Here is a 21,631-nt window from a genome sequence, read left to right on the forward strand (position 1 = left end):
TGAACGTATTCAGATATTTGGGAGTGGACGTGTCAGCGGATGGGTCTATGAAAGATGAGGTGAATCATAGAATTGATGAGGGAAAAAGAGTGAGTGGTGCACTTAGGAGTCTGTGGAGACAAAGAACTTTGTCCTTGGAGGCAAAGAGGGGAATGTATGAGAGTATAGTTTTACCAACGCTCTTATATGGGTGTGAAGCGTGGGTGATGAATGTTGCAGCGAGGAGAAGGCTGGAGGCAGTGGAGATGTCATGTCTGAGGGCAATGTGTGGTGTGAATATAATGCAGAGAATTCGTAGTTTGGAAGTTAGGAGGAGGTGCGGGATTACCAAAACTGTTGTCCAGAGGGCTGAGGAAGGGTTGTTGAGGTGGTTCGGACATGTAGAGAGAATGGAGCGAAACAGAATGACTTCAAGAGTGTATCAGTCTGTAGTGGAAGGAAGGCAGGGTAGGGGTCGGCCTAGGAAAGGTTGGAGGGAGGGGGTAAAGGAGGTTTTGTGTGCGAGGGGCTTGGACTTCCAGCAGGCATGAGTGAGCGTGTTTGATAGGAGTCAATGGAGACAAATGGTTTTTAATACTTGACGTGCTGTTGGAGTGTGAGCAAAGTAACATTTATGAAGGGATTCAGGGAAACCGGCAGGCCGGACTTGAGTCCTGGAGATGGGAAGTACAGTGCCTGCACTCTGAAGGAGGGGTGTTAATGTTGCAGTTTAAAAACTGTAGTGTAAAGCACCCTTCTGGCAAGACAGTGATGGAGTGAATGATGGTGAAAGTTTTTCTTTTTCGGGCCACCCTGCCTTGGTGGGAATCGGCCAGTGTGATAATAATAAAAAAAAAAAAATGAATATCAAAATGGTATACAATACCGACAGGTTAGTAGGTAAGACACATAGGCAACAGTCAGGCAACTTTATTTCAGAATAAAGTTGCCTGACTGCTGCCTATGTGTCATGAGTATATATACGTCAAACACAGTGGCTTGTAAGACAGTCAAAGGGTTAAATCATTTCACACTTTCAAGTATCTACTAACGTGCCAGACTTGAGTTCTGATATAACAGAAGGACGAATGCAGTTTGGTGGAACCAGAAGACGTGTAAGAATGAGATCCTTGGGATGTGAAAACTGCTGATCCATGCACAGCAAAGGTAGGTCAGCAAGTGGAATCTGAAATGTCCATAATGAGAGAATTAAACAAAAACAGCAACATATGTTACCAAAAACTAAAGTAGGAATTGTTTTCCAATATAAAAAAAAATATTCTGTCAAAATTCATATTTTGTTATTTTGAAATCACTAGCAAATGTGTAAGTACAAAAATGGCAGAAAAATAGTGGTCCCTTGAGTTATGATAATTTATAATTATGATTTACCCTCATAAAGAAATTTAGTTTTGAGTTGTGATGAAAAAATTGAGATATAATACAGGAACAATGGTCGGCACAAGTAGAGAAGGCCTCAGTCAACTAGCAATGCAGGACCTTGAATCCTGGGCAGTGACTGAGCCTATAGGAGAATCAGTGGAAGAAGTGTGGTTTAGCAATCAATCAGCAATGGGAATGAATGTCTTTTACGGAAGCATCTCAGCCAATAGCAGCATTTATACTATAGTTCATTGTTTTCTCTTCAGACTGAAGCTACTGCATATGTTCTCTGCACCAACTCAGAATTATTTATCTTTCATAACTGTATCTCAACCGCCCAGAGAAGTACTACCGTCATGCCAAGTGAGTGTAAAACGAAAGCCTGTAATTATTTTACATGATGGTAGGATTCCTGGTGTCTTTTTTTTGTCTCATAAACATGCAAAATTTCAGATACATCTTGCTACTTCTACTTACACTTAGGTCACACTACACACATCTTTCAACATTCAACAAACCGGCTGTATCCCACCAAGGCAGGGTGGCCCAAAAAGAAAAACAAAAGTTTCTCTTTTTAAATTTAGTAATTTATACAGGAGAAGGGGTTACTAGCCCCTTGCTCCCGGCATTTCAGTCACCTCTTACGACACGCATGGTTTACGGAGGAAGAATTCTGTTCCACTTCCCCATGGAGATAAGAGGAAATAAACAAGAACAAGAACTAGAAAGAAAATAGCAGAAAACCCAGAGGGGTGTGTATATATATGCTTGTACATGTATGTGTAGTGTGACCTAAGCGTAAGTAGAAGTAGCAAGACATACCTGAAATCTTGCATGTTTATGAGACAGACAAAAGACACCAGCAATCCTACCATCATGTAAAACAATTACAGGCTTTCGTTTCACACTCACTTGGCAGAACGGTAGTACCTCCCTGGGCGGTTGCTGTCTACCAACCTACTACCTAGGACAAATATGTACAAGCATATATGTACATACCCCTCTGGGTTTTCTTCTATTTTCTTTCTAGTTCATGTTCTTGTTTATTTCCTCTTACCTCCATGGGGAAGTGAAACAGAATTCTTCCTCCATAGGCCATGCGTGTTGTACGAGGCAACTAAAATGCCGGGAGCAAGGGGCTAGTAACCCCTTCTCCTGCATATATTACTAAATGTAAAAGGAGAAACTTTAGTTTTTCCTTTTGGGCCACCCCGCCTTGGTGGGATACGGCCAGTATGTTGAAACAAAGAACTGTATCTGTTGTAGGTAGTAGGTTGGTAGACATGTCCTGCCAAGTGAGTGTAAAATGGAAACCTGCAATTGTTTTACATGATGGTAGGATTGCTGGTGTCTTTTTTCTGTCTCATAAACATGCAAGATTTCAGGTACATCTTGCTACTTCTACTTACACTTAGGTCACACTACACATACATGTATACAAGCATATATATACACACCCCTCTGGGTTTTCTTCTATTTTCTTTCTAGTGCTTGTTCTTGTTTATTTCCTCTTATTTCCATGGGGAAGTGGAACAGAATTCTTCCTCCGTAAGCAATGCGTGTTGTAAGAGGCAACTAAAATGCCGGGAGCAAGGGACTAGTAACCCCTTCTCCTGTACAAATTGCTAAATTTAAAAAGGAAAACTTTCGTTTTTCTTTTTAAGCCACCCTGCCTTGGTGGGATATGGCCGGTTTGTTTAAAAAAAAAAAAACTGCATCTGTGATTTAATTATGTTGTCTTTTGTGTTTGCAAGTCATCATGGCCCCCTAAAGCAATTTGTCTAAAGATCAAGCAAGAAATTTTGTAAAACACGATGGAGTTAGAATTAACGTATTGGTGCAAGAGCATGGCTTTCCACAAACAACCATCTCTACTATTATCAAGCAAGAAGAAATTCTAAAGAATATTGAAGTGGCCGATGGATCTAGGCCGGTGAAAAAAGGCAGAGAAATTATCATAGAGATAGAAAAAAACATTGCAAGACAGAAGCAGATGAAGGGAGATACAGTGCCTGGAACTTGTATCTGTGAGTGTGCAAGATAAAGTTATGATGATTCAACACATTTTTCACCCTCAAGATTAGATGATATTCTATAAAATACTTCTACAGCTAGCAAATGGTAGTTCAAGGCTGTTAAAAAAACAGGGATGATATTAAAAGTGTTGTGAAACCTGGTAAGGCTTCCACACTACATAATGAGACTTCCACACTATACGATGAGGCTTCCACACTGCATGATGAAGTTTCCACACTACATGATAAGGCTTCCACACTACATGGGCACATGAGCAAGAACCCATCGTGCTCCTCCGTCACTCCCCCGCGTGCTCTTCCATTTTTCCCGGATTATCATAGTTTTTTTCCCTTGCCAGAAGCATAAAATTGTGTCAGTGAACTTGTAAAGTATATCTCTTAAATGCTTCAAACTAATTTAGGGAAAACATAGTACACACCGAGCCAGAAACAAGGAAAGAAGTGTGCATATAAGATAGTAGTGGTGCCATTTTTACACGAGGTCAACTATGTGTACGTATTTTATTTTTTTATTGTTTTTAATACCTAGTTCTATTGCTAACTTAATATATGTTAGTGTAAACTTTATATGCATTTATAAGTGGAAAAAAGGGTATTCCAATTTACGGGGATTTCCCCTTTATGGAAGTAGCCTGGAACCTAACCTGCCGTATAAGTGGGGTCTTACTGTACCTTTAATGAGTTTCGAGTCTCACTACTCTCAGAGCTTGGCCATGGGCCAGGCTCGTCTAGTGCTTGCCTGGTCAACTAGGCTGCTGCTGCCCCACATATCCATCACAGCCTGGTTGATCCAGCACTTGGTGAGGATACTTGTGCAGATTCCTCTTGAAGGCTTCTACACTTGTTCCAGCCATGTTTCTGATATCTTCTGGTGAGATGCTGAATAGTCTGGGGCCATGAATGTTGATACAGCATTCCCTTATTGTGCCCATTGCACCCCTGCTCCCCACTGGGTATATTTTGCCTTTTCTCCCATATCTCTCACTCCAATATGTTGTTATGGCAGTCTGAAGATTTGGAACCAGGTCCTCAAGTGCTTTCCAGGTATATACAGTGGACCCTCGACCAACGATGGCATCGATTAACGATAAATCTGACTAGCGATACATTTTAACGCAAAAATTTTGCCTCGACTAGCGCTTAAAAACCCGACCAGCGCTATTCGTTCCGTACCATACGCGTCCACTTTGGCCTGAGCGTGCCTCACTTGTCCCTTTGGTGCCAGTGTTTACAAGCCAGCCAGCCACCGTGGTCACTTCCAAACATACAACTGGAACATTTTATATTATCACAGCCTTTGTAGTGATTGCATCTGCAAAATAAGTCACCATGGGCCCCAAGAAAGCTTCTAGTGCCAACCCTACAACAAAAAGGGTGAGAATTACTATGGAGATGAAGAAAGAGATCATTGATAAATATGAAAGTGGAGTGCGTATCTCTGAGCTGGTCAGGTTGTATAATAAACCCCAATCAACCATCGCTACTATTGTGGGCAAGAAAATGGCAATCAAGGAAGCTGTTCTTGCCAAAGGTGCAACTATGTTTTCGAAACTGAGATCGCAAGTGATAGAAGATGTTGAGAGACTTTTATTGGTGTAGATAAACGAGAAACAGATAGCAGGAGACAGCATCTCTCAAGCGATCATATGTGAAAAGGCTAGGAAGTTGCATGACGATTCAATTAAAAAAATGCCAGCAACTAGTGATGTGAGTGAATTTAAGGCCAGCAAAGGTTGGTTTGAGAGATTTAAGAAGCGTAGTGGCACTCATAGTGTGATAAGGCATGGTGAGGCTGCCAGTTCGAACCACAAATCGGCTGAAAAATATGAGCAGGAATTCAAGGAGTACATAAACAGTGAAGGACTGAAACCTGAACAAGTGTTTAATTGTGACGAAACAGGCCTGTTTTGGAAGAAAATGCCAAGCAGGACGTACATTACTCAGGAGGAAAAGGCACTCCCAGGACATAAGCCTATGAAAGACAGGCTTACTCTGTTGATGTGTTCCAATGCTAGTGGTGATTGCAAAGTGAAGCCTTTATTAGTGTATCACTCAAACTCCCAGAGCGTTCAGACAAAAGAATATCCTCAAGGCTAATTTGTGTGTGCTGTGGAGGGCAAACAGTAAGGCATGGGTCACTAGGGACTTTTTCTATGACTGGTTACACCAAGCATTTGCCCCCAATGTGAAAGATTACCTAACTGAAAAGAAATTAGACCTTAAGTGCCTCCTGGTGTTAGACAATGCCCCTGGTCATCCTACAGACGTGGCAGAGCGACTTTATGGGGACATGAGCTTCATTAAGGTGAAGTTTTTGCCTCCTAATACCACTCCTCTCCTGCAGCCCATGGACCAGCAGGTTATTGCAAACTTCAAAAAACTGTACACAAAAGCTCTGTTTGAAAGGTGCTTTGTAGTGACCTCAGAAACTCAACTGACTCTAAGAGAGTTTTGGAGAGATCACTTTAATATCCTCAAATTGTGTAAACCTTATAGGTAAGGCTTGGGAGGGAGTGACTAAGAGGACCTTGAACTCTGCTTGGAAGAAACTGTGGCCAGAATGTGTAGACCAAAGGGATTTTGAAGGGTTTGAGGCTAACCCTGGGAATCCTATGCCAGTTGAGGAATCCATTGTGGCATTGGGGAAGTCCTTGGGGTTGGAGGTTAGTGGGGATGATGTGGAAGAGTTGGTGGAGGAGGACAATGAAGAACCAACCACTGATGAGCTGCTAGATCAACTTCAACAGCAAGAGGCCAGACCTGAGGAAACTGGTTCGGAGGAGGGGAGAGAGAAATTGAAGAAGTTGCCTACTTCAAAGATTAAGGAAATGTGTGGAATGTGGCTTAAAGTGCAAACCTTTTTTGATGACAATCACCCTCACACAGCTATTGCAAGCCGTGCTGGTGACTATTACACTGACACTGTTGTGAAACACTTTAGGAAAGTCATAAAGGAACGAGAGGTACAGGCCACTATGGACAGATATGTTGTGCGACAGAAGTCCAGTGACTCTGAAGCTGGTCCTAGTGGCATTAAAAGAAGAAGGGAAGTAACCCTAGAAAAGGACTTGACACCTCAAGTCTTAATGGAAGGGGATTCCCCTTCTAAACACTAAGACTGTCTCCTCCTCCCATCCCATCAATCATCACCAGATCTTCAATAAAGGTAAGTGTCATGTAACTGTGCATGCCTTTTTCAGTTTGTGTGTATTAAACTTAATATTTCATGTGGTAAAAAAAAATTTTCATACTTTGGGGTGTCTTGCACGGATTAATTTGATTTCCATTATTTCTTATGGGGAATATTCATTCGCATAACGATAATTTCGCATAACAATGAGCTCTCAAGAACGGATTAATATCGTTATGCGGGGGTCCACTGTATACTGATAACTGGTACAAGCCCCTTACTCAGTGATTTTTTACGAGTGAACATGACGAGTGTACATCTATGTATCATGTCCAAATTAATAATAAATAAATAAATAAATGTGTGCAGTACAGTGCGTGCAAATCGTAAGCATATGCCTAGGCTTGATGCTGGCACTCGTAGAGATCAGGTGCAAGCATTTGCTGCCAATGACATCATGGCATTTTGGTGATATGACAAATGAGATGTCGCACTGTTGTCATCAGTTCACCCTAACGAAACGACAGACACTGGCAGGCAGAACAGAGAGCCCACTGAAACCATTCTAAAACCTGCAGCTGATTGTGCTCATAAGATGACAAAGTAACATAAGTAAGACACGAGAGAGAGGGGTGGGTTGATTGCATTTTCCTAGACTGCACGAAGGCCTTTGACACAGTTCCCCACAAGAGATTAGTGCAGAAGCTGGAGGATCAGGCGCATATAACAGGGAGGGCACTGCAATGGATCAGGGAATACCTGACAGGGAGGCAACAACGAGTCATGGTACATGAAGAGGTATCACAGTGGGCGCCTGTGATGAGCGGGGTCCCACAGGGGTCAGTTCTAGGACCAGTGCTATTTTTGATATATGCGAATGACACAATGGAAGGAATAGACTCTGAAGTGTCCCTATTCGCAGATGATGTGAAGCTGATGAGAAGAATTAAATCGGATGAGGATGAGGCAGGACTGCAAAGAGACCTGGACAGGTTGGACATGCGGTCCAGAAACTGGCTTCTCGAATTCAACCCTGCCAAATGCAAAGTCATGAAGATTGGGGAGAGGCAAAGAAGACCGCAGACAGAGTATAGGCTAGGTGGACAAAGACTACAGACCTCACTCAGGGAGAAAGACCTTGGGGTGACCATAACACCGAGCACATCACCGGAGGCACACATTAACCAAATAACTACTGCAGCATAAGGGCGCCTGGCAAACCTGAGAATAGCGTACCGATACCTTAATAAGCAATTGTTCAAGGCACTGTACACTGTGTATGTTAGGCCCATACTGGAGTATGTAGCACCAGTCTGGAACCCACACCTGGTCAAGCATGTCAAGAAGTTAGAGAAAGTACAAAGGTTTGCAACAAGGCTAGTCCCAGAGCTCAGGGGAATGTCGTACGAGGAAAGGATGAGGGAAATTGGACTGACGACACTGGAGGACAGAAAGGTCAGGGTAGACATGATAACGACATACAAGATACTGCGGGGAATAGACAAGGTGGACAGAGATAGGATGTTCCAGAGAGGGGACACAGAAACAAGGGGTCACAACTGGAAGCTGAAGACTCAGACGAGTCACAGGGGTGTTAGGAAGTATTTCTTCAGTCATAGAGTCGTCAGGAAGTGGAATAGCCTAGCAAGTGAAGTAGTGGAGGCAGGAACCATACATAGTTTTAAGAAGAGGTATGACAAAACTCAGGAAGCAGAGAGGGAGAGGACCTAGTAGCGATCAGTGAAGAGGCGGGGCCAGGAGCTGAGTCTCGACCCCTGCAACCACAATTAGGTGAGTACAATTAGGTGAGTACAAAAGTTATAAGTGGTATATAAAACTCTTTTTCCATTTACTGGACATTTCCATGCTCAATGCTTATAATATGTATAAGATGAGGACCAGAAACAAACCACCATATGGCAAATTTTGTTTGTCTGTCATCAGACAAATAACATTCAAATACCAAGTAACAACACATGCAATAGAAAACCGCCCACCAAATTATCACAACTACCTTCTCGTCTGAAGCCTAGTGATCACTTCCTAACAAAACTGCCTGTTACTGCTTCCAAGAAAAAGGCTCAGAAGAGGTGTTTTGTCTGTGCACGTACAAAAAAACGCCCCCAACAACGCAGAGACTCTCGTTTTGTGTGTGAGGAGTGTAAAACAACACTGCGCATGACACAGTGTTTCAAAGAGTTCCACAGGCTGCAGCACTTCTAGGAACATGTCCAGTGATTCTGTGTGTGTGTGTGTGTATATATATATATATATATATATATATATATATATATATATATATATATATATATATATATATATATATATATATATATATATATATATTTTTTTTATTATCACACCGGCCGATTCCCACCAAGGCAGGGTGGCCCGAAAAAGAAAAACTTTCACCATCATTCACTCCATCACTGTCTTGCCAGAAGGGTGCTTTACACTACAGTTTTTAAACTGCAACATTAACACCCCTCCTTCAGAGTGCAGGCACTGTACTTCCCATCTCCAGGACTCAAGTCCGGCCTGCCGGTTTCCCTGAATCCCTTCATAAATGTTACTTTGCTCACACTCCAACAGCACGTCAAGTATTAAAAACCATTTGTCTCCATTCACTCCTATCAAACACGCTCACGCATGCCTGCTGGAAGTCCAAGCCCCTCGCACACAAAACCTCCTTTACCCCCTCCCTCCAACCCTTCCTAGGCCGACCCCTACCCCGCCTTCCTTCCACTACAGACTGATACACTCTTGAAGTCATTCTGTTTCGCTCCATTCTCTCTACATGTCCGAACCACCTCAACAACCCTTCCTCAGCCCTCTGGACAACAGTTTTGGTAATCCCGCACCTCCTCCTAACTTCCAAACTACGAATTCTCTGCATTATATTCACACCACACATTGCCCTCAGACATGACATCTCCACTGCCTCCAGCCTTCTCCTCGCTGCAACATTCATCACCCACGCTTCACACCCATATAAGAGCGTTGGTAAAACTATACTCTCATACATTCCCCTCTTTGCCTCCAAGGACAAAGTTCTTTGTCTCCACAGACTCCTAAGTGCACCACTCACTCTTTTTCCCTCATCAATTCTATGATTCACCTCATCTTTCATAGACCCATCCGCTGACACGTCCACTCCCAAATATCTGAATACGTTCACCTCCTCCATACTCTCTCCCTCCAATCTGATATTCAATCTTTCATCACCTAATCTTTTTGTTATCCTCATAACCTTACTCTTTCCTGTATTCACCTTTAATTTTCTTCTTTTGCACACCCTACCAAATTCATCCACCAATCTCTGCAACTTCTCTTCAGAATCTCCCAAGAGCACAGTGTCATCAGCAAAGAGCAGCTGTGACAACTCCCACTTTGTGTGTGATTCTTTATCTTTTAACTCCACGCCTCTTGCCAAGACCCTCGCATTTACTTCTCTTACAACCCCATCTATAAATATATTAAACAACCACGGTGACATCACACATCCTTGTCTAAGGCCTACTTTTACTGGGAAAAAATTTCCCTCTTTCCTACATACTCTAACTTGAGCCTCACTATCCTCGTAAAAACTCTTCACTGCTTTCAGTAACCTACCTCCTACACCATACACTTGCAACATCTGCCACATTGCCCCCCTATCCACCCTGTCATACGCCTTTTCCAAATCCATAAATGCCACAAAGACCTCTTTAGCCTTATCTAAATACTGTTCACTTATATGTTTCACTGTAAACACCTGGTCCACACACCCCCTACCTTTCCTAAAGCCTCCTTGTTCATCTGCTATCCTATTCTCCGTCTTACTCTTAATTCTTTCAATTATAACTCTACCATACACTTTACCAGGTACACTCAACAGACTTATCCCCCTATAATTTTTGCACTCTCTTTTATCCCCTTTGCCTTTATACAAAGGAACTATGCATGCTCTCTGCCAATCCCTAGGTACCTTACCCTCTTCCATACATTTATTAAATAATTGCACCAACCACTCCAAAACTATATCCCCACCTGCTTTTAACATTTCTATCTTTATCCCATCAATCCCGGCTGCCTTACCCCCTTTCATTTTACCTACTGCCTCACGAACTTCCCCCACACTCACAACTGGCTCTTCCTCACTCCTACAAGATGTTATATATATATATATATATACATATATATATATATATATATATATATATATACGTATATATATATATATATATATATATATATATATATATATATATATATATATATATATATATATATATATATATATATATATATATATATACACACACACACACGTAGGATAGCAGATGAACAAGGAGGCTTTAGGAAAGGTAGGGGGTGTGTGGACCAGGTGTTTACAGTGAAACATATAAGTGAACAGTATTTAGATAAGGCTAAAGAGGTCTTTGTGGCATTTATGAATTTGGAAAAGGCGTATGACAGGGTGGATAGGGGGGCAATGTGGCAGATGTTGCAGGTGTATGGTATAGGAGGTAGGTTACTGAAAGCAGTGAAGAGTTTTCACGAGGATAGTGAGGCTCAAGTTAGAGTATGTAGGAAAGAGGGAAATTATTTCCCAGTAAAAGTAGGCCTTAGACAAGGATGTGTGATGTCACCGTGGTTGTTTAATATATTTATAGATAGGGTTGTAAGAGAAGTAAATGCGAGGGTCTTGGCAAGAGGCGTGGAGTTAAAAGATAAAGAATCACACAAAGTAGGAGTTGTCACAGTTGCATTTTGCTGATGACACTGTGCTCTTGGGAGATTCTGAAGAGAAGTTGCAGAGATTGGTGGATGAATTTGGTAGGGTATGCAAAAGAAGAAAATTAAAAGTGAATACAGGAAAGAGTAAGGTTATGAGGATAACAAAAAGATTAGGTGATGAAAGATTGGATATCAGATTGGAGGGAGAGAGTAGGGAGGAGGTGAATGTATTCAGATATTTGGGAGTGGACATGTCAGCGGATGGGTCTATGAAAGATGAGGTGAATCATAGAATTGATGAGGGGAAAAGGGTGAGTGGTGCACTTAGGAGTCTGTGGAGACAAAGAACTTTGTCCTTGGAGGCAAAGAGGGGAATGTATGAGAGTGTAGTTTTGGAAATAAATGGTATCAAATACCGACACAGTGGAAATATAAACACATATGCAGTATAATGTGATCCTTTATTGACAACGTTTCACCCACACAGTGGGCTTTTTCAAGTCACACACAGATCTACCTGGGGTGGAAGGTACGGGAGTATATAGTCATGTTCAGAATGTTGAGGTCAGATGCAGCATTCTCCACCTGACCTCAACATTCTGAACATGACTATAAATACTCCCATACCTTCCACCCCAGGTAGATCTGTGTGTGACTTGAAAAAGCCCACTGTGTGGGTGAAACGTTGTCAATAAAGGATCACATTATACTGCATATGTGTTTATATTTCCAGAGTGTAGTTTTACCAACGCTCTTATATGGGTGTGAAGCATGAGCGATGAATGTTGCAGCGAGAAGAAGGCTGGAGGCAGTGGAGATGTCATGTCTGAGGGCAATGTGTGGTGTGAAGGTAATGCAGAGAATTCGTAGTTTGGAAGTTAGGAGGAGGTGCGGGATTACCAAAACTGTTGTCCAGAGGGCTGAGGAAGGGTTGTTGAGGTGGTTCAGACAAGTAGAGAGAATGGAGCGAAACAGAGTGACTTCAAGAGTGTATCAGTCTGTAGTGGAAGGAAGGCGGGGTAGGGGTCGGCCTAGGAAAGTTTGGAAGGAGGGGGTAAAGGAGGTTTTGTGTGCGAGGGGCTTGGACTTCAACAATGTTTGTGCAGTTATTGTGTAGTATAGAAACAGTGAATATATAAAAAGCAGGCCTTATATTGGTCTCACAGGTCATAAAAGTTATTTAAAAAAATTAAAAAAGATAAGAAAAATATACAAAAAACAAAACAAAATAAACTATTACTGGGTGACCAGCAGTCAGCGATGTTGCCATAAGCGGTTCATTTTCTGTCAACTTCACGACTCCATATCTCAGTAAGTACTGATTGCAAAAAATTTTTTTTAGCCTATAATATTTAAAAAAAAAAAAAACTATCATTTCATAAGAATTTTTTTTTTTTTAATATTTTGCGACCCTGAAATGGTTAAACTTGCATGATTTCTAAAGGATCTTGGGAATAGGTAAAAAAAAGTAATCAGGCTGAAACTCAGAAAAGGGAGGATATCTCCAATGCCTTGGATCAAATAGGAAGATAATATATGACTGCCAATGAAAATTTAAAAAAAAAAAAAAAAAAAAAAAGTGACATTTCACCGAAAGATGCTTCATAAAGTGCTTTATCAAGTACAGTAGTTTGTTAAGTACAGAAGAGTGCTTTATCAAATACAGTGGACCCCAGTGAATTCGCGCTTCCGAATTCACAGCTTCAGTAATTCGTGGATTTTTTCTTAGAACCTAACTAATAAGTGTTTGAGGAAATCCCCACAAATTCGCAGAATTTTTTCTGTCTTTTTTCATGGCAATATGTAATTTGTTGTGTGTTTTAATGCTAAACATTAAGAAAAATATAATTTAATATTTTCATAACAAAAATATTAATGTAAATTCAGCAAAAGTTCTACATAAAATATAAAACTGTATAAATTTTTTAGTGCTGTAGAGAGAACACAAAGCAATCGTAAAGGAAAACAATACTTGGGATGGTGAAACACCCCAGTACTCAGAGGCGTAAGGTTTGAAAGTAGCCACTCCGAGTGTTATTCATTTCACCTTGTTGCTGATTGGCTGCTGGTCTGGGACGTATATCCAGCACATGAGGCAAAGCATTTGCAGATCATAACTGTTTACCACGTGTAGCTATCTCGAGAGTTTGTCTGACTGTTTTCGAATTTTTCGTTTTGTGTTCGTTTAAGCCCTAAGATGCTGCCCAAACGTAGGCCAAAGAAAATGGGGCTGCACGAATTTAGTATACCAAAGAAAACAGGCTTGCATGAATTACAGTACATATGGGGGTAACACTGACATTTTACACTCTAGCACTGCGGGAGACATAGCAGTACAGTACTGTACACAGGTTTATTTTTAAATTTTTTTTTTTAAAGGGTGATGTATGAAGCGGAGTTTGAAATTAAATTAATCCTTTCACTGTCAAGACCCCTGCTCAAAATCTTGCTCTTAGTGTCGAAGAATTAAAAGAAAAAAAATTATTTTTCCTTATGAAATGATAATCTTTTTCTGATGGTAATAGCACCAAAAGTACGAAATTTGTTGGAAAACTTACGTTAGAACACTCCCATGAAATTAGCCGTCTCAGCGATGTTTACGCATCAGCGATTTCACCCACTTTGAACCATAGTTTCAGCCAATTCCACTGTTCCAGTCGACCATGCTCATAATTATCTCACTAGAACTCCATTTGTTCTATCGATTGAGTACAAGAAACCACTCATTTACTAATTTCAACTACACAATAAAGTTATCAGAAATTGGTAATTTGGCCAATTTCACACACAATTCAAGTAAGGCCAATTTCAAAATAGGGTCCAGAAATAACAATACAAACATTTCTAGCATTAAAATAACATTTTCTCTGTTCGTCAGTCATGTCTCCAGGCCCCTCTTATATTACGCTTGCTTTCCATTTTGAATTTTTATTCACACAAAAAAAATAGAAGATTTACTTTTATGCAGACTACTGCATTATTGTAAAAATGGTATAAATAATACCGGTGCATTTGTGAAAGCATATTAGGCCCACCAGTTGACATGTATTGGGCGTGTGACGTGATCTATTTACTCTTAACCCAATGGGGGTCGACAGGTCCTCTCAGAGACTTGTTCTCAGGGTCAGCCAAATTTCAAAAAAAAAAAAAAAAAAAAAAAAAATTCTTATGAAAAGAGAGAGAATCTTTTCCCAATCATAATGACACCAAAAGTATGAAATGTGATGTAAAACTTATGGAATTATGCTCTCGTGAAGTTAGTAGTCTTAACAATGTTTACGCATTGGTGATTTTTGCCCACTTTGAGCCCTATTTTCGGCCAAATCCTTTGTACTAGTCGACAAAAATCATAACTATTTCGCTAAAACAACATTTTTTCTATCGAATGAGTACAAGAAAGCACCCATTTACCGATTTCAACTATCCAATAAAGTGGTCAGAATTCATCAATTTTGCCAATTTCACACAAATTTCAAAAGATGCCAATTTCCGAATAGGGTCCAGAATAAACAAGAAAGACATTCCTAGCACTAAAATAACAAGTTCTCTGTTAGTCACATCCACAGGCCCCTCTTATATTTCTTTGGCTTTCCACTTTGAATTTTTATTCTTACAAAAAAAATATGATTTACTGTTATGCAGACTACTGCATTAGTGTAGAAATGGTATAAATAATATCAGCACACTTGTGAAAGAATATTAGACTCACCAGTAGATGTGTATTGGACGCTTGGCATGATTTGTTTACTTTTGAACTTCGGTAAAAATCGAACATTTCTGCTACTTTGAGCTCAATTCCAAGGTACTTTTCATTGTAAAACCAGTGAAAATCATCTCAATTTCTGTAATATGTCTTCCTTTCTATAAAATGAGACCAAGAAAACTAGAATACAACAATAAATACCATACAAAAATACAGTGCAAATTCACTGTTTTAATCCAAAAACACGGTCAAATTTTTTTCTCATTACGCACTGTGTGCTGCAGGACTTTTTTTATACCGCGCACACTGACCACATAGACCCATTCTTACATATGCAGGCCTACCAGCTTTCTCTCACTAGATTTGAGGACACTAGAATTTAGGCGTACTAGTACGTCAAAAACCCTGAATTGTAAGACGTACTAGTATGTCCGAAACCCCCAAAGGGTCAAACATCGGCAAAAATCAAACATTTCTGCTACTTTGAGCTCAATTTCAAGGTACGTACTTTTAGTTCATAAACCATTCAAAATCATCTCTATTTCTGTACTATACAGTGGACCCTCAACCAGCGATGGCATCGATTAATGATAAATCTGACTAGCGATACATTTTAACGCAAAAATTTTGCCTCAACTAGCGCTTAAAAATCCGACCAGCGCTATTCGTTCCGTACCATACGCGTCCACTTTGGCCAGAGAGCGCCTCACTTGTCCCTTGGTGCCAGTGTTTACAAGCCAGCCAGCCACCGCAGTCGCTTCCGAACATACAACTGGAACATTTCATATTATCACAGCCTTTGTAGTGATTGCACCTGCAAAATAAGTCACCATGGGCCCCAAGAAAGCTTCTAGTGCCAACCCTACAGCAAAAAGGGTGAGAATTACTATGGAGATGAAGAAAGAGATCATTGCTAAGTATGAAAGTGGAGTGCGTGTGTCTGAGCTGGTCAGGTTGTATAATAAACCCCAATCAACCATCGCTACTATTGTGGGCAAGAAAACGGCAATCAAGGAAGCTGTTCTTGCCAAAGGTGCAACTATGTTTTCGAAACTGAGATCGCAAGTGATAGAAGATGTTGAGAGACTGTTATTGGTGTGGATAAACGAGAAACAGATAGCAGGAGACAGCATCTCTCAAGCGATCATATGTGAAAAGGCTAGGAAGTTGCATGACGATTTAATTACAAAAATGCCAGCAACTAGTGATGTGAGTGAATTTAAGGCCAGCAAAGGTTGGTTTGAGAGATTTAAGAAGCGTAGTGGCATTCATAGTGTGATAAGGCATGGTGAGGCTGCCAGTTCGGACCACAAATCGGCTGAAAAATATGTGCAGGACTTCAAGGAGTATATAGACAGTGAAGGACTGAAACCTGAACAAGTGTTTAATTGTGACGAAACAGGCCTGTTTTGGAAGAAAATGCCAAGCAGGACGTACATTACTCAGGAGGAAAAGGCACTCCCAGGACATAAGCCTATGAAAGACAGGCTTACTCTGTTGATGTGTGCCAATGCTAGTGGTGATTGCAAAGTGAAGCCTTTATTGGTGTATCACTCTGAAACCCCCAGAGTGTTCAGGAAAAACAATGTCCTCAAGGCTAATTTGTGTGTGCTGTGGAGGGCAAACAGTAAGGCATGGGTCACTAGGGACTTTTTCTATGACTGGTTACACCATGCATTTGCCCCCAATGTGAAAAATTACCTAATTGAAAAGAAATTAGACCTTAAGTGCCTCCTGGTATTAGACAATGCCCCTGGTCATCCTACAGATGTGGCAGAGCGACTTTCTAGGGACATGAGCTTCATTAAGGTGAAGTTTTTGCCTCCTAATACCACTCCTCTCCTGCAGCCCATGGACCAGCAGGTTATTTCCAACTTCAAGAAACTGTACACAAAAGCTATGTTTGAAAGGTGCTTTGTAGTGACCTCAGAAACTCAACTGACTCTAAGAGAGTTTTGGAAAGATCATTTTACCATCCTCAATTGTGTAAACATTATAGGTAAGGCTTGGGAGGAAGTGACTAAGAGGACATTGAACTCTGCTTGGAAAAAACTGTGGCCAGAATGTGTAGACAAAAGGGATTTTGAAGGGTTTGAGGCTAACCCTGAGAATCCTATGCTAGTTGAGGAATCCATTGTGGCATTGGGGAAGTCCTTGGGGTTGGAGGTTAGTGGGGAGGATGTGGAAGAGTTGGTGGTGGAGGACAGTGAAGAACTAACCACTGATGAGCTGCTAGATCATCTTCAACAGCAAGAGGGCACACCTGAGGAAACTGCTTCGGAGGAGGGGAGAGAGAAATTGAAGAAGTTGCCTACTTCTAAGATAAAGGAAATGTGTGCAAAGTGGCTTGAAGTGCAAACCTTTTTTGATGAAAATCACCCTGACACAGCTACTGCAAGCCGTGTTGGCAACCTGTACACTGACAATGTTGTGAACCACTTTAGGAAAGTCATAAAGGAACGAGAGGTACAGGTATCTATGGACAGATATGTTGTGCGACAGAAGTCCAGTGACTCTGAAGCTGGTCCTAGTGGCATTAAAAGAACAAGGGAAGTAACCCCAGAAAAAGACTTGCTGCCTCAAGTGCTAATGGAAGAGGATTCCCCTTCTAAACACTAACACCTCTCCCCTCCTCCCATCCCATCAATCATCACCAGATCTTCAATAAAGGTAAGTGTCATGTAACTGTGCATGTAATCTTCAGTTTGTGTGTATTAAAATTAATATTTCATGTGGTAAAAAAAATTTTTTTTCAATACTTTTGGGTGTCTTGTACGGATTAATTTGATTTCCATTATTTCTTATGGGGAAAATTAACTTGACTAACGATAATTTTGACTAACGATGAGCTCTCAGGAACGGATTAATATCGCTGGTTGAGGGTCCACTGTATCTTCAATAATACACCGCAAAGCTGGTGTTTTAAACCAAAAGCATTGTCAGAGTGCTGAAGGGTTTTTTTTTATACTGCACACACTGACCACTCAGGCCCATTCTCACATATGTAGGCCTACCAGCTTTCTCCTACAAGACTGAAAGCCGCTAGAATTTTGGCATAGTATTACAGGACCGACGCTGGCTTGTAAGCCATAATAATACGGGACCAACAGTGAAAGGGCTAAAGTGTTTTGGGGGCATATTTAGGGTTTAAACTATAAAAATAGGTATTTATTGGCACTTTTATAACTGCGTCCAAAATTTGCGGTTTTTCCAAATTCGCAGGTGTTTTTGGAATGTAACCCCTGCAAATTTGGGGGGACTACTGCACAGTCCTTTGTTAATTACAGTACAGTACTTTATCAAGTACAGTGGAACCTCTACTAGGGAGCGCATCCACGTGCAAGTTTTTCCAAATACGGGCAGTCGATGGGTCAATTTTTTGCTTCCATACGCAAGCAAAATTTCCATAAGCGAGCAGACCTCAAGGCAGGCTCCTTGATTCTGGTGAGGGGCTCTTGCTCTTGATCTAGGAAATTGTATCTCATTTGTTTGTTGGACTATCAGGAGAGGGCCTCCTGACCCTGAAAGGGTTAAGAAGCATCTTTCCATCATACATTGCCCAAGTTTCAATAAGATACTGTTCTCAGGGTCGGTAAATATTCGAAAGAAAAAAAATTATTTTTTTATGAAAAGATAGTTTTTTTTTTTTCTAAATTTTATAGGCTAAAAAAATTTTTTTTGCCATCAATACAGTAGGGCCCCATTTTACGGCATTTTGCTTTACAGCATTCCGCTAATACGGTCCTTTCAAATTATGACCAAAACTCGCTATATGGCTCCCCCCACCTAACTTTCTAATACGGTCACCACACCCCACCCGGTTTGTTTACATTCTCCGTGAGATCTGTAAGCACTAAGTCTCTCCATTATGTCTGGAAACTCCAAAATTTCAAGTGTTTTTGAAAGTTATTTCATATTTTATATATACTCTGATAATTATACTTAAGTATACCCTACCTAAATAAACTTACATACTGTGCTGGCGTGCAGGTACACATTAAAATCAGTGTCATATGTCTCAAGATGTCATATTAGTAATGATAATAATAATCACCGAGTCTCGTTTAAATGTTGTATATTACGTTAATATACACATTTTCATTAATCCATCTATGATATTTTTTCAAAATTACATAATAAACATGATGCATAACATATAAATATGATAAATACACCCCACAGTAGAATAAATAAACATAAATATGAGATGTTGTAGACAGATAACTTGTACAAGTGACGGCCAGAATAACATTTTCTCTACTCTAACATAAGAGAAAATGTGTTACTGGGGGTAACTGTAGAAAATTATTCCTTTCGTATGTATGTAAGTTTATTCAGGTGTACCCAAATACAGTTACATAGATTATCATATACAGTGGACCCCCGCATAGCGAACGCCTTGTATAGCGAACATTCCGCATAGCGAACGCTTTGTCCGCTAAAATTTTGCCCCGCATAGTAGACAAAAACCCGCTCAGCGAACTTCGTTCGAGACGCGTCCAATGTGGGCCCTCAGCTAGCCTCACATGTGCCGCCCGTCCCATTGTTTACCAGCTAGCCTCCGCGGTAACATTCAAGCATACACTCGGAATATTTCGTATTATTACAGTGTTTTCGGTGCTGTTTGTGGAAAATAAGTGACCATGGGCCCCAAGAAAGCTTCTAGTGCCAACCCTACACCTCAAAGGGTAAGAATACCCATTGAAATTAAGAAAGAAATCATTGATAAGTATGAAAGTGGAGTACGTATCACCGACCTGGTCAGGTTGTACAAGAAACCAAAATCAACCATCGCTTCTATTGTGGGCAAGAAAACGGCAATCAAGGAAGCTGTTGTTGCCAAAGGTTTAACTGTGTTTTCGAAACAAAGATCGCAAGTGATGGAAGATGTTGAGAGACTCTTATTGGTGTGGATAAATGAAAAACAGCTAGCAGGAGATAGCGTCTCTCAAGCGATCATATGTGAAAAGGCTAGGAAGTTGCATGACGATTTAATTAAAAAAATGCCTGCAACTAGTGATGATGTGAGTGAATTTAAGGCCAGCAAAGGTTGGTTTGAGAGATTTAAGAAGCGTAGTGGCATCCATAGTGTGATACGGCATGGTGAGGCTGCCAGTTCGGACCACAAAGCGGCTGAAAAATATGTGCATGAATTCAAGGAGTACATAGAAACTGAAGGACTGGAACCTGAACAAGTGTTTAATTGTGATGAAACAGGCCTGTTCTGGAAGAAAATGCCAAGCAGGACCTACATTACTCAGGAGGAAAAGGCACTCCCAGGACATAAGCCTATGAAAGACAGGCTTACTCTTCTCATGTGTGCCAATGCTACTGGTGATTGCAAAGTTAAGCCTTTATTAGTGTATCACTCTGAAACTCCCAGAGCGTTCAGGCAAAAGAATGTCCTCAAGGATAATTTGTGTGTGCTGTGGAGGGCAAACAGTAAGGCATGGGTCACTAGGGAATTTTTCTATAACTGGTTACACCATGCATTTGCCCCCAATGTGAAAGATTACCTAACTGAAAAGAAATTAGACCTTAAGTGCCTCCTGGTGTTAGACAATGCCCCTGGTCATCCTACAGACGTGGCAGAGCGACTTTATGGGGACATGAGCTTCATTAAGGTGAAGTTTTTGCCTCCTAATACCACTCCTCTCCTGCAGCCCATGGACCAGCAGGTCATTTCCAACTTCAAGAAACTGTACACAAAAGCTCTGTTTCAAAAGTGCTTTGAAGTGACCACAGACACTGGATTGACTCTAAAAGAGTTTTGGAAGGATCACTTTAATATCCTCAGTTGTGTAAACCTTATAGGTAAGGCTTGGGAGGGAGTGACTAAGAGAACCTTGAACTCTGCTTGGAAGAAACTGTGGCCAGAATGTGTAGACAAAAGGGATTTTGAAGGGATTGAGGCTAACCCTGAGAGGAGTAGTATACCAGTTGAGGAATCAATTGTGGAATTGGGGAAGTCCTTGGGGTTGGAGGTTAGTGGGGAGGATGTGGAAGAGTTGGTGGAGGAGGACAATGAAGAACTAACCACTGATGAGCTGATAGATCAACTTCAAGAGCAAGAGGCCAGACCTGGGGAAACTGGTTCAGAGGAGGGGAGAGAGAAATTGAAGGAATTGCCTACTTCAAAGATTAAGGAAATGTGTGCAAAATGGCTTGAAGTGCAAACCTTTTTTGATGAAAATCACCCTCACACAGCTATTGCAAGCCGTGCTGGTGACTATTACAATGACACTGTTGTGAAACACTTTAGGAAAGTCATAAAGGAACGAGAGGTACAGGCCACTATGGACAGATATGTTGTGCGAAAGAAGTCCAGTGACTCTGAAGCTGGTCCTAGTGGCATTAAAAGAAGAAGGGAAGTAACCCCAGAAAAGGACTTGCTACCTCAAGTCCTAATGGAAGGGGATTCCCCTTCTAAACACTAACACTCTCTCTCCCCTCCTCCCATCCCATCAATCATCACCAGATCTTCAATAAAAGTAAGTGTCATGTAATTGTGCATGCCTTTTTCAGTTTGTGTGTACTAAAATTAACATTTTTTTGTGGTAAAAAAATTTTTTTTCATACTTTTGGGTGTCTTGCACGGATTAATTTTATTTCCATTATTTCTTATGGGGAAAATTAATTCGCATAGCGAACATTTCGCATAACGACCAGCCCTCTTGCACG

The 21,631-nt window shown here is 40.9% G+C and overlaps 1 protein-coding gene across 1 annotated transcript in view; it reads right to left on the reverse strand.

Annotated features, from left to right (window-relative positions):
- Positions 1-1,015: 1,015 nt before the first annotated feature.
- LOC128703435 (DNA-directed RNA polymerase III subunit RPC1) overlaps positions 1,016-21,631 on the reverse strand; it is a 108,548-nt gene continuing 87,932 nt past the window's right edge. Inside the window, exon 6 of the mRNA XM_070080175.1 lies at positions 1,016-1,165. Coding sequence (XP_069936276.1) covers positions 1,016-1,165 — 150 coding nt within the window. The remainder of the gene's footprint in view (positions 1,166-21,631) is intronic.

This window comes from Cherax quadricarinatus, unplaced genomic scaffold, assembly GCF_038502225.1.
Source record: "Cherax quadricarinatus isolate ZL_2023a unplaced genomic scaffold, ASM3850222v1 Contig195, whole genome shotgun sequence".
NCBI classification, from domain to species: domain Eukaryota; kingdom Metazoa; phylum Arthropoda; class Malacostraca; order Decapoda; family Parastacidae; genus Cherax; species Cherax quadricarinatus.